General features: G+C 46.0%; 1 protein-coding gene across 2 annotated transcripts in view; it reads left to right on the top strand.

Moving 5' to 3' along the window:
• LOC108162824 (adenylate cyclase type 9) overlaps window positions 1–14356 on the top strand; it is a 49582-nt gene that overhangs the window by 9181 nt on the left and 26045 nt on the right. For both annotated transcript variants that reach the window (XM_017297754.2, XM_017297771.2), the window contains exon 2: window positions 6459–6898. In XM_017297754.2, the coding sequence (XP_017153243.1) occupies window positions 6890–6898 (9 nt within the window). In that variant the 5' untranslated portion in view covers window positions 6459–6889. The remainder of the gene's footprint in view (window positions 1–6458; window positions 6899–14356) is intronic.

Here is a 14356-nt window from a genome sequence, read left to right as displayed (position 1 = left end):
ATGCAGGGAAAGTCTTTTCAGGCTTTCCATCCAGGCTTTCATCATCCATTGCCAGTGTGCTCTTCACTGGGAGCCTTCTCCTTGCGAAGCCTACTTCTTCGTATGCCAAATATATTTTCTAGAGCATACAATGTGTACATATACTTATACTTATTGTAATGTATGTATATATTTGTACGACTCTATGTACGCATGTATGTATGTACAATACTTAGATGGAGAGACAAAGAAACGGGTGTAAGTTGTTTTAAATATTTATAAATTGTTTTATTGTCTCATCATGATTGCCGCTGCTGCTGCTGCCGCTGCTGCTGCTGCTGCTGAATTTGAGGACTGTGAGCTGTCTGCAGCGACGACAATAAGCAGTAATCGCCATCTAAATCAGTTCAGTGGCAAAGTCGATGTGTCCACTCAATGTGTGTGTGCACACAGGCACAGACACGGACACAGACACGGCCACAGACACTCGCAGTCTCGAACTCCCGCACTCTCTCACTCTCGCTCACTGAACTTGTGCATATCGGATTCATACGATGATGATGACGTTGCCTGAAATTAATTCTCCCGGATAAACACACACATACACACTCACAGCATACGCATATCATATTAATGAGCAATTTGTGCATAATCATAGGGCAGAAGCCGCAAAACCCCCAAAAGCCGCACATTGCGCAATCACACTGTGGCCAAAGTACACATGCAACAGCAGCAGCAGCAACAACACCACATCATTCATTAGCTGCCACACCGCACTCAGAACGATTACTCGTAGTCGAATGAGACACAGATCGTCTGTGTGGAGGCAGGCTAGGGAAGGCCCTAAGGCCTGCTCTGCTCCCTGGTTGAGTCATCGATAGCTCGCAGAGAAGGATGCTGAAACCTACTATTGTTATGTGTATCCGTTCTCTTTACCAACGAAATAGTTTCCGCTCCTCTAACTCTGCGTAAACCGCTGCGACGTGTCTTCCAGACAAGAGTCCCCGTCCACCGCATTTATCACTCTTAATCGATATGCACACACAATCAATTGCGATTACATTTGCCAGCAAATGTACATGTGTACATATGTAGATACTAGAATGCAAGTAATGTTTTATAGATTGCAATTTTTGCTCAGGGGAACGGCATCACAGCTCGAAGCTGGAGACCAACAGTCCGCATTCACCGTACTATGTAGTATCTCTATCTATATCCATAACTGTATCTGTATCTGTATCTGTATCTGTATCTGCATCTACTTCCGCTGGCATTCAATGGCTGCACTTGGCACTTGGCAGTGGGCTCTTGGCTCTTGGCCCATGCCAGTTGCACTTCCCTTAACCGTTCCAGTTCCAGTTCCAGTTGCAGCTGCAGCTGCCGTTCAGTTGAGTTGTGAGTTGAGTTGTGTTGTGTTGTGTTGGGGCTCATTCAAATGCCGATATCGGAGTGCTGTAAATGAGCAAACAATTGCGCTTTGTCAAATGACATAATCCCCTTATAAATATTGTATAAACAGTGTGGAATTGAGTTTAACTTGCTGCTGCTGCTGCTGCTGCTGCTGCTGCTGCTGCTGCTGCTGCTTGCTGTTTCTTGATGAGTCATGAAAAGTAAGTCGACGGAGCCATGTATCTACAGGGAGGATGGGCAGGGGTGCAGCGTTGCAGTGAGCAGAGTAGGCGTAACAGCGACAAGCAAGAAAAACCATCTTCGACCAACACATTTATACTTCTTAAAGCCAAAAGAGGAATCTCCTAAGCACTAACCATGAACCGGAGGGACTATTCATCATAATAACCCCAGCGATATACCTGTATCGATGCAGATCAAGTGTATGCATTGTATGTACTCGTTCGGGGTACGGCAATCACTTGCTTATACAATACAAACTATTTACGACTCAGACAGGGCGCAGACACATTGCAGAATCGCATTGGGTCTGGCATGATCTGATCAGATCGGATCGTATCGGATCTGGTGTGTGTTTCGGGGCGGTGCCGAGTGGGGGAGGGGCGGCCGAAGCCCCCCAAGTGCGTTCAGCAAAGCAGCAAAACAGAAAAACAACAGAGCGGCAAAGCGGCAAGTGGCAAGTGGCAAGCGGCAGGCGGCAGGCGGCAAACGGCACGGCAAGTGCTGTAATCTGAGATGGGACTCACTGGCAAGCGATCGCAGCAGCATCTTCAGTTCGCGGCAGCTGCCGCCGCCACAAAAAGCAGGAAGTAATTCTCTCCTTGGCCTGCGAAAGATTTACGATAAATAATTATGATAATGTGGATGCTGGATGCTGCCGCTGGGACGCAGGGGACCAGCAAAAAGAGACTCAAGACTCGAGATGAGTCTACGTCTGGGGCTGGGGTCTGGGGTCTGGGGTCTGCGCTGTGGGATGTGGGCTCTGAGTCGATGTGTGAGCAATGATACAGCTAAATTGTGCAAGTGGTGGACAGGAAGGAAGTGTTTGCACTTGTTAATGCCCTCACTCCAGCGCTCACCACCCCCTGGCAATAAAGACAACATCAGCAGCACCTTTGAATGAAAAGACTCACAGAGGCCAGGCCAATGACCACCACCAATGATCGCATTAAAGGCTACAGGCTGAAGGCCAAGGGCTGCTCAGAGGCGAATATCTCTTCCACTTCCACTACCACCAAATGAAATGAAATGGATTTCTTATATTTACTATTCATCTCCCCATTTGAAGGGAAATTCATAAACATTTACTCAAAATAAAATATATTAACATTGTTCTTTCGACGATGCAATTCTTCCACTGCAGACAGCCACATCACGTCTGGCTGAAACAGGCCCTTGCTCCCAAAATGGAGAACTGCCCGAATGGAGAGCTCGCAAGGGTCTCAGACATAGCCGGGAACCGACAGCTTGGAACACATGCTTTGCAATGACGGCTGGTCCATCTTTCTCTGCTCTTCTGGATTACCCTTGTAGGGCATTAGAGAGGGGAGTGGGAGTGGGAGTGGGAGTGGGAGGGGGAGGGGGAGGAACACCCTCAAATCGAAGCATAAATGTGTAATGGCTTTACGAGTATCATTTGCCATAGAACCCGACAATTGTACTGCACTCTCGGCTCGGGTTCGGAGATCCTCAGGGCTGTTCTGGCTCTCCTTTCCGCTTTACATTGTAGTACTTGTTTGTCCGTCCGTCTGTCGGCGTGTTCGTGTAGACGCTCTTGTTCGGCACCGAGCTCGCTTCTGGCCGGGCTTGAATTTCGGCAAACTTGGCGCAAAAAACAAAACAATCAAAAAAGAGACAAGAACAACAACAAAAACAACAACAGCAAGAGCAAGAACGGAGGGAGGGCAGAGTGGGTGGGGCGGCGGTGCACCTTGGTGATATTCGAAGAGTTTGGAGCTGGTCAGAGTGCAAACAATTCCTGGAATTGTTCACATTCCCCACTTATTAATAATTCGCTGTTGTTGTCCGCATTGTCTGCATTGTCCGGCATTGCTGTTGCTGTTGCTGTTGCTGTTGCCCTCCTCCTCTGGTCAGCCGATTGGACATACATTCTATTAATTATCGTACATGTTCTTGTCTGTCCTTGTCCCAGGGGGAACAGCTGAAATTTCACCTGGAACCTCTGCCCGAGATCGCCAACATACTCTTATGTACAGATGGATGTAGGTACATATGAATGCTTGCATCTGTGCTCAATTCTCTCCTCACCTCCCCTCTTCTGGTGGTGTTTTTATTTCTGCTCGCTAAATACATAAATACATAAAATATATACAAATAAAAGCCAAACAAATAGTACAAATTTCATGCGAAAATTCCAGAGCAGAGCAGAGCGGAGCAGAGCATAAAATAAAATACAAAATAAAATAAGAACAAAAAACAAAAAAAAAACGTTTCAACATCAAAGGTGAGATTCCCTTACGAATCGTGGTCGGAAATGAAAGGGAATTATCAGTGCGCGGATCAGCCCAATTTAATAGCGAATTAATTTGTATTGTGCTCAACTAGTTTTTAATAGATCTGGACTTTCTGGATAACGTTTGAGTTGCATCCATTCGGTTGTATTACTGCCGTATCCAATGGAAGTTCGCTGTGGGTTACCGTAGTATCTGTTCGTATTCCCTTGTTCAATGTGCAGTGCCCCATCAAATACGAATATGTACATATGTATGTCCGTATAAATCTGCCCGAGGAACTGCTTCTGTAACCAATTAAATATGACTCGAATTATTTCTGAGCCGTGTAGCCCTCAAGCAGGTTCAATTTATTGCTTTGCTGATCTAGCTCCGTGACCCACTCAAGTGGAAACTAGTTCAATTACAGCTACATTGGTTCAAAGCCAAACTAGTTCCGGAATCGTTTCAGTATCGTTTATCTCGTTACTGGAATTGGCTCGCCATTTCATGCCATGCTCATTGCCGCCTGCGGTTCCTCCCCTCGCCACTCGTCACTCGTCCCACTCCCCATTTCATTCTCTGGAGCGGAAGCACCCAGAACAAGCCCCACTCCAGCACACATCGTCATCGTCATTATCATGGAAGCTATGTACATACATATGTACATATGTATGGGATGAGTGTAATGATTATCATCTCCGTTTGTTTTATTTTTCCTCTTTTGATTGTGTTGGTGTTCCCCCACTTCTAGGGCCCTGGCGAAAAGGAGGAGGAACAACGAACCTGACGCCACATAGCCTCGTGCCTCGCAATATTCGTGCCTTTTGGGGCTGGGGCGAACGATGCCCAATTAATGGTTAAGAGAATCCTCGAAGGTAGCTCGCGGGCCTTGGCCTTGGGAAGGGGACAATGGAAATCCTCTTTCCCATCAGACCGCCGGGTGAAGCTATGTCTGTTATTGGAAATAAATTGTCAAGCCGATAGGAGTACAATTGCTTGATTTATCCAAATGTCTCGCAAAACTGCCTCTGAGTTGCCAGAAGAAGAAATAGTACATACATACATATACACGAGGGTGGATCATTAAATGCATACATATCAACCTACATATGTACCCGTGTTAGCCAAGATTAAATTTGGTCGTCTCAAAGTCCACGAAGCGGCTGTTTTTTAATGATGAAAATTTCATTAAATTTGATTAACACCCCAATTGAAGTCACCAATATCATGTTTTCCTTATTGTTATCTCCTATGAGAAAGATGATTCAACCTTTCAACCCATTTGGATATGAGCCCAAGAAAATGTTGCACCGTGAGAAATGTCCGCTGCGAACGGGCCGAGCATAAAAACCTGTAATGTGTTTCTTCCCATGCGAATGGCTTGGCTTTTAACAATTATTTATATACATATATATACTCTATCCGCCAGGACGCCTGATGCATATTAAATGTAAAGGATAACTCCTCTTAGGAAGGAATGTGGCCCCATAGACCACTCACTCATGCATGCATAAGAAGCCCCCTTGTTCTGTTTCCCCGTATTTCAACCGTCTGTACGTCCGTACGTCTGTTTGTCCGCTATTTTCCAACTCCTCTGCAGCCGAATCAACTCGAATGCGTTGGAAAAGTTTTGTGACAAAGCAAGTGGAGAATGCGTTTTGCTGAGGGATGAGTACTGACTGACACAATAACTTGATATGTTGGCTAAATACTTTACGGGGCTTTGTGACGAGTGAATAAGGGGTGCGGCGGGGGGACAGGGGTGTTGAGTGGCAAACGGGTCAAAGAGAGGACGGGGATGGTGGGGATGGAGAAGTGTGACAAGATGCTAATTAAAAGAAGCGACAAATTCAATCAAAGCCAGGCAAGCGACTCAACTTTAATTGTTTAATCAACAAAGTCTGGTTCTCGCTGCCATGTTTCGCTCCATCTGCATCTCCCTCTCCCTCTCTATCCACCTCTGTCTGTCTGTCTGTCTGTCTGTCTGTCTGTCTCTCTCATTCTCTCTCGTTCCTCTCCGCCAGACACACAGCCGCCAACAAATATCAAGAGAAACCACAATAAAAAAAGTCTTGAATCTCAGACCGAGGCTGGATATACCCTATCAGATGGCACGATTACGAAATGAAAAGTCTATTAAAAATATATGTACGTGTATGTGTGACTGAGCTTTGAGAAGTCACTTGAAGCTACAGATTGTTGTTGCGCACCCAACGATACTCTCCACTCCACTCACTCCACTAATACAAGCGGTACTTTAATCCTATAGCTAGCTAGTCTTCAGCCAAAAACAAGCAGGCCCCTAAGCTCTAAATGTTTTTGCCTTATCATTCGAAATAGTATGCTATACTCCTGATGGGCAGTGAAGTGATTCTCTGTCTGGATTGCGAACAACTGCTCAAAATTTGCATTGCCTTTGGGAAGGGTATTTTGTATGTCTATCAGCGACAGATTCTTGAACTCGTCCGTAAGGTCGACAAGTGTCTCCTGTGCCCGAACAGGTCCCAAATTGATTGTTTGTTTGATTGACTGATTTATCGACTGATTGATTAACACACTCCCTCTCTCTCTCTCTCTCTCTCTCTCTCTATTTGATTTTGGTGTGCTCTCTTTCAGCAAGGGGTCATCATCCATGAGGCCTGAGCAGCGCGCCACTCGCTGCTAGCTGTATACACTCGTATGGCCTGCCACTTGTTGCATGCAGCACTCATGATGCAACAGGAACAGCAGCAGCAGCAGCAGCCACAGCAACAGCCACAACGAACTCGATTCAAGTCTGCAGCCTGCTACTCTCACGCCATGTGGGCGAGGGGTGTCAATTGGAGGATGTTGCAACAGCAGCCAGCCAGAACAACAGCCGCAACAGCCACATTAGCCCTTGGCCAAGGCTAGGGCACACACACCCATACGCACACCCGCAATAGCTGCAACAAAAGCAACAGTAAACGCAACAGCAACAGCAACAGAAACAGCAGCAGCCACTGCAACAAGAACCAGCTCCAAAAAGTTGAAGACTTTTTGTTGATCTTAACGAAAAGCAACGCAAAATGTCTGAGGTAAGTTACAGCAATTAAGGAATAAGGGATGAAGGCTATCTCCGGGGACCGGAGCGTCGGATGCCCTTAGAAATCTATCGTCCCTGTGGAACCATACGTTCTAAGCGGCCACAGGGACCTCAGCTCTACTTTTATACACGGTACTCCTTTGATTTAAGTAGCCTATACAAAATATTTTATGCGCTGAGCGCCGGAATTGGTATTGGAGCCGCCTCATGCTCTCTCTCTCTCAGTCTTTTGGTATCGCTGTTCACAAAAGGTGCGCTCATGTGGGAGGCGGGGATTTGGGTAGGACAGCCAACACAGACCGCGATCTCTCTCCATTCTGTTCGCACTTGTCATAAGAAAGGGAAAAGAATGGAGAGAAAGAGAGGAACCACGATCCATACTTGCACTCGGTGTGTGCTCTTTTCACCTAATGACTAAATGAATTTTAGAATATTTTCCATTTTTGTTTTCAATTGTTGCTTTAAATCTTGTCGCTTCTCACATCAACACCTGCCGTTACATCTCGCTCACCTCTGCGAGTCAGCGCTACTCGGCTTATTGGACGACTTAACACTACAAATCATAGACCATAGATAATACAGATTACGATATTAAGCACAATGGGTAATGTCTAAAATTGTCCTGAGTAAGACTTGATTTCAACGGTTGTAATATGAAATAGTGCTTCTATTTTAGTGTAAACAGTCCCGCAATAATCTGTGCTGCAGAGCGTTGAAGACTTCTGTATTGCAAAGATCTGGTCAAAATCCAAACAGGCTCTTCGAGGGTAGTACAACAACAATAAGGGATGCAGCGGTGCTTGGGGCTGGAAGTGGAGAAGTAAGCGTCTTCTTAGGCTAAGCGCAGAGGGGTGCTCGGGGAGCAGTTCCGCTTTTATTGAATTAAAATCGATTTTCAGTTTATTTTATCAAAAGACTTAAGAGCATCAAACACATTAAAAGTAAAAAAAACCACACACAGGCATACTTATACTAACATAGAGATGCACGATGAAAGACAAGAAGCTGTTAATGTGAGGGGGTGGAATTAAATGGAGGGGAGAGTGACGCCAGCCATTCTCATAGAATGTGGGCTTCGCGGTCTCCTGCTCCTCCCGTGTCCTTCCTTCGTGTCTCGCCAGCCAGAAAGAACTATAAAATGGGAAAATGCTCAACCTGAAACATGACCTGGAAACGGGTAGCAAAACCATTCCCCTGAGGCAGACAACTGTGCTCGTCATTTTGGATCTATGACAAGTTGGAAACACTAAGTATCAGCATAGACACTATGGCAAGGACTGGGTATTACTGTTTAAGGCTTCGATACTCAAAATGAATATAGGGGTATAATAGATTTGTGGTTAAAGTCGATGTGTGTAAGGTCCAGAAGGAAGCGTTTTCGACCCCATAAAGTATACATATTCTTAGTCAGCATCAATAGCCCAGTCGATTGAGCCATGTCTGTCTGTCCGTCTGTTCGTCCCTATGAGCGCCTAGTGCTCGGAGACTATTAGTGCTAGAGCCAGGACATTTTGTATCCAGACTTTTGTGATATGTCACTGTTACAAGTGTATTTCAAAACTTCGCCGCTCCCCCTTCCGCCACCACAAAAAAGGAAAATCTGTGGCATCCACAACTTGGAAAGTACGAGAAAATAAAAACCCCACAATCATAGAGAATGATCATATCTATCAGATTGCCGAATCTGGATCAGATCGGATAATTTTTATAGCCAAAATGAACCAATCAATCAGAGCGCCTGACGACACGTTTTCTGTCTCTCCCGCACGCACTCTTTGTCGTTCAATGTTAGCGTCTTCCGGAGAAGAGCCATACTGACTATGTATCGGGTATAAATGTAGAGTTGCGGTCGCAACAGCAACTCACAACGTTCCCCCTAGTTTTGTGTGTGTTACTGGGAACAATGCCATTGCCCGTCAAACGAATAAAGCTTGAAGCATTCGAAATAGTAGACCAGAAGGAACAGACAAACGAGTCCAGCAGTATAACGAAAATGTGGAAGTCGGCATGTCGCAATTGCGTGAATCCCAATCACAAGAGGCACGAGATGAACCAAATCAACAACGACAATTGGAAGGGGGACAATGTCTTTATGTTTGTACCCGGTACTCGAAGAGTTTTGGGATGTATGTATAAAATTCGTGGTGGAAGTGTAAGGGGTGACACCCAGAAGAATGAGTTTCCGACGCCATAAAATATTTATAATCTTGATCAGTATCAACAGGCGAGTCGACATAGCCAAAACCGAGTCCGTCTTGATGACGATTAATGATTAATGATATAGTAATCGGATAAATATTATGGCCAGCATTAAGAAAGAAAGTTTTCCACAGCAACCGATTTCCAGACCCAGGCTCCCACTCTCTCCATCTCCTTCCCAGTCTCTGTCAAACTCTCTCTCGCTCTCTCTGCCAGTGTGGCTTAGCAGGGTCCTCTTCTGGCTCCGAAATAGATACTTCACTATTTGAAACGTGTCGTTACTTTCCAAAATAGCCTTAGGAAGGGTGCCATAGTAGTTAACCAAATGCTGGAAACGCGCGAAGGAAACCATTTCTGAGCCATTTCTTCCTAGTTTTCTGTGAAATCGCGTCTGGGACTTTCCACTGGCTGTGTACGTATGTGTATACATATGTAAATCAGAACAGTCCAGATCGGGACAAAACCAAGACGTACATACCCAGTGTTAGTGTCTATATCTACATCTGGCTTAATGACAAACCATTGAACCTTTTTAAGATTTTGCTCCCACTCCGAAATTCTTTCTCCTGATCTCATCCACCTAAGTATTTCCCCTTGTGATTGCTCTTAGCTCCACTGTATCGCAGTGCAGTGCAGTGGCATCGGCCATCGCAGATTTCGTTGGTCTACTTTCAAAGGTTTCCTCGCAAAATCTCTGACTCGGAACGCAGCTTTTGGCTCAACAATATGCCCGTTGGGCCACAGGGCACCATCGAATTTAGCGAGCTGCAGCGAACTTTCTCCTGCCGGCCCGCATAGGCATTTGAATTTTGGGTCAGTGACGTCATCGTTGGTGTCGCCGCTGTCATCTCATGTTTATGTATGCGAGGCACAGGCAGCACGACAGCACACATATGGGGAGAATGCTCGTAGCGAATCGTCAGCAACAGGCGGCCATAACGACACATCCATAGCAGCTGGGGCCATAAACAAACACACCGAAAGATGAGGCAGAGGCCCACACGGACTTTGACACGGAGGCAAACACAGACACACATACACAAACGCACACAGACACCGACATGAGTATTGACCTAATTTGCACCTGCTTACAAATTCATTCCAGCCACTACAGCGCCCCAGTGCTCCCCACTGTTTCCCCCTGCTCAGGTGCCCTCGTATCCTGGCAGGACTTTGTGCTTTTGGCGCATGATTTATGCAGCAAACGAAGCGATAGGCTCGACACCGCCCCACAGCGAGCGCTCTTAAGTGGGTCGACCATGCTAAGTCCAGGCCAAGCCAAGCCAAGTCGATCCGAGCCAGAACCAGAACCAAGAAACAGAACCAAACCCAAGAACGTACCAGAGCCCCACCTAAGCTCGGGCTTCTGTGCGCCCTCCACCTGCGAAGGCTCCCCTCTCTCTCTCTCTCGTTGAGACTGCGCTGGCATGTTATTAGGGAACAAATTTACATTTGGTGCAGACGGAGGAAGTATTAGGACCGCAAGGCGATGGACGACGGGGAACCGAACAAATGCAAATGCAAAACTTGATGTTATTTTGCGGCGGCTTACTTGACGGCGAATGCCTGATCTTTGGGGAGGATGACGGGCCAAAGCCTGTGAGTGCTTGCATTCGTTGAATTGAACCGCCATGCCTCCTCAATGGAAGCTGAATAAATTAAAGCAGAATCCACGCCCAAGAAACGGTGAATCTTGTGACAAAAGTCCGCTGCGGGTATACATATGAGTAAATATCGGACTAGGATCGGCATGCATGGGGGCAGTACGGGGGAAAATTCCATTATATCCTTGATATCAGTAGCCAACACGGTCCGTAACTATTGTAAGTCTTGTAATAAAAACTGCAGTCTACCAATTATTTCCCAATTCCTATTTAAACGAGGAGGAACGTTGTGGGTCGCTGCTGCGGCTGCGACTCTACATTTACACCCGATACTCATTCAGTACGGCTCCTCGCCCCCAGAGGGCGCACACATTGCACTACGAAGAGTGTGTGAGAGAGGGACAGTGCGTGGACGGCGTTGCGTGGCGACTGAAAATGGATTTGTTCCTTCTGACTATAATAATAGTCCGATCCGATGCAGATATTCAAATTAACCTTTATTTTTAATTTTTTAAAAAAGATACGGAATAACTCTTATTTGTAATTCTTAAAATACAAATCAAATATAACTCTCACTTTTGATTTTTATTGAAGCCTATTTCATAATAGTATATTCCCTTCACATTGATTTATTTAGGGAAAATTTGCATTCATAACTCTTATTGTCGGTCCCTGGTAACAAGTTATTAATTACCTATCGTGAATATACCTGAATACGTGAATACTTCATATATTTACATAAAAAATAAACGTAAATTTAGACAATTAAAATTTAGAATTTAGATTCTCTTGGGGAGTGCAATGGCTCGAGGCTCAGGGCTCTCGACATCCTGTCAACTCTTGGGAGGAACGGAACGCATTCCTAAGCCAGCAATTGAATTGATGAACGCTTCAAGACTAAATTAGGCGATACAGATACACCTTAATCCCAGTTTAATTTCAGTTGCGGATACGAATTAGAAGCTTCTTAATGGTGGGACTTCGAAAGCAATTCCACTTTCCGTTTAATGAGTGCCTCTCATTTGCCTCCAGCTTCCACTAGATAAAGTACTGCGCTAATGATGATGATGATCATGAGGATGAGGATGAGGATGAGGATGTCTGGCAATTAGGCCATCAATGGCCAATGAGATGGGCTCCATCCATACACGTTCCCCAACATATATCCATATCCCTGCTCATTGCTCTTTCCTCATTCCTCATTCCCCATTGTCATCATTATCATCATCATCATCGATGTAGTCGTCGTCGCGGGTTGGTTGTCTTTGACAGCTTGAATCAGTTGTTGTCCGGGCATTGATTTCCCTTTGATTGATGCGTTTTTAATGAAGGCGGGGCCAGGTGCGGCACCCGGTACTGCCTCGAATCATTAGTGCAGGGAATTGAAACGATTTTTTCTATGCTTCTGCTTGTGCTTGTGCTTGCCCCTGGCCCCATTGCTGTCCCTGCCCAAAAGACAAACAAATTGTGCTGGCCAGGAACCTTGATCCGCAATAAACTAAATGAAAAATAAATAGTCAATAACAATGGAAAAAGTCTGGGTAGGGAAAAATATAAAGAGAAACAGAAGCAGAAGCAGAAACAAAAGACGGCAGCCAGGGGAGGAGGAGGAGAAGGAGGAAGAGGAGAAAGGAAAAAGGAAGTGTCGCAATGTCGTGGTCTGAAATCGACACGGCACTAAAGTTCCGACAGGCAAACAAAATGGCCCACAGCCCCCTCCAGAGCCAGACCTAGATCCAGGACAGGACTGGCAAACAAGTGATACTCCATGTGAACTATGTACACAGACAGAACAGACAGAACGGACAGGAGACAGGGAGATAGGGAGACAGGAAGGCAGGAAGGCAGGAAGGGGAGCTTCGCCTGGAAGTATGCCATGAAAAACACGGTAATCACAAACTATGCCACAGAGCTCCAGAGCCCCAGCGAATGGTATTCAGCGGTACCGAGAAGGAGGCATCTCCTCCATCTGCTGCACCTAATGAAGACCAAGAATGTGGGTCCTGTGGAAGAGCAGGCAGGCAGGCAGGCATTCCCCGACATAAATACGAGTAAGTATGCTGTGCCGCCGAGTGGGAAACCTGTACTTCTAGACCTGGGAGTTGGATCTGCATTTCATCAGTAATTTTCCGTTGCATCAATCTGGATCGATTCGAACTCCAACCAGCTATCAAAATGGGGCATCTATCAAATGAAAATAAGGGCAGGGTCATCATGATCAGTCCTAATTGCCCAAAAGCTTTTGTCATGTCCTGCCCACTCCCGTTCATAGTTCCAGTCCTATGCCAAGCCGACATATGCAAGCTATAATTTTGTTACGAGAACGGACTCCAACTAGTCTCAAGGCCATGCGAGATTCTGTTCTGGACAGCGAATCAGCTGTCAAGGGACTCTAGATTCCCCATACATCCAAGGTCAGTGCAAATGGATTATCGCCCCAGAATGGTTGTGTCTTTTGTGGCAACACACTTTGAGTGCTTCAAGAGAATGCCAAGAAAGCTAATCAACTGGCCAGCTTCGGAAAACGAGCATCCAGAAGCATTCAATGAAGAAACTGTTTCAGGCAGATTCTCTTAAAAAAGAATGTGTAAACTGCTTCCGATCTGTGAAATATACCTGCATATGTACATATATCTGTATATCCCTGTTTATGAATTAGTGGACTGTATAATCTTTTAATATATTGAGCTTATTTATTTACATATATTGAGTATTTAAGATTGGCGGTTATGTTACAACGTGTATATGAATAGCGGGGTTGTCTATGATGCGGCGGTATAAACTATGCGTGCAGTTGGTTTCATCTAGAGATTTCGACTGTAGCATATTTATGTGGAATGGCAAGGAGAGAGCTGCCTTCCTGCTCTCCTGCTTCAACCGTCGGAATTAACATAAAACATTTACGGGAATGTCGTACAGTCGCTCTGGAGTCTAAGCTCGGGACTAAGCTTCTTGTCGCCATACTCTTGCTCATTTACATGCATTTGCATATGCCTCTGTTAATTCGTTTGAGTGTGAGTGGGAGTGTGTGTCTGTGCGTATCTGTGTAAGGAAATGGGAATGGGAAGCACTGTCAAGTGTAAAAGCTGCTTGGGCCGCCGCATCGAGCCGCGTTTATCTGTGCGTATGCAGAAAGTTTTCCAATTAAAAGTTTCCCAGGTCCAAGTCCTGTTCCCAGTCCCGGTCCTGGTCTCGCTCCCAATCCTTGTCCTTATCCTGGTCCTGGCCCTGGTCCTGGCCCTGGTCCTGGCCCTGGTGCTTACTGCCACAGCAAAGGTCGCGAAGCGTGGTTGACGAGGAAGGGGACAGGGGCGGCAGGGGGCGACAATTAAGCCACATAATGAGCTATAAACTTCCGCGACAAGTGGCTTCCGCGTCAAAGCAGGCAGGAGAGAAAGCGAAAGAGCAGCGCGCTGTTTAAGCTTGCACATATGGAAAATAAATTCGCATACGCCCCGTGGGCTCCACTCGACTCCTTGCCACTCGGAGTCGGAGTCACCTAAGCTACTTTTGAGTACAGGATCTCATAAAAAAAGCGGAAGGTTAAAGTGGAGCATAACGAGAAGCATCCAAATGGCATCCAGATGGCATCCAGATGGCACCCAGCTGGCATCAGAGTGGGCGTAGGCTCAAGCCGCCTGTGGCTT

Source organism: Drosophila miranda, chromosome XL, assembly GCF_003369915.1.
Source record: "Drosophila miranda strain MSH22 chromosome XL, D.miranda_PacBio2.1, whole genome shotgun sequence".
Classification (NCBI taxonomy): Eukaryota; Metazoa; Arthropoda; class Insecta; order Diptera; family Drosophilidae; genus Drosophila; species Drosophila miranda.
The sequence above is the reverse complement of the archived record's forward strand: the minus strand, read 5'-3'. Positions and strand labels throughout refer to the sequence as shown.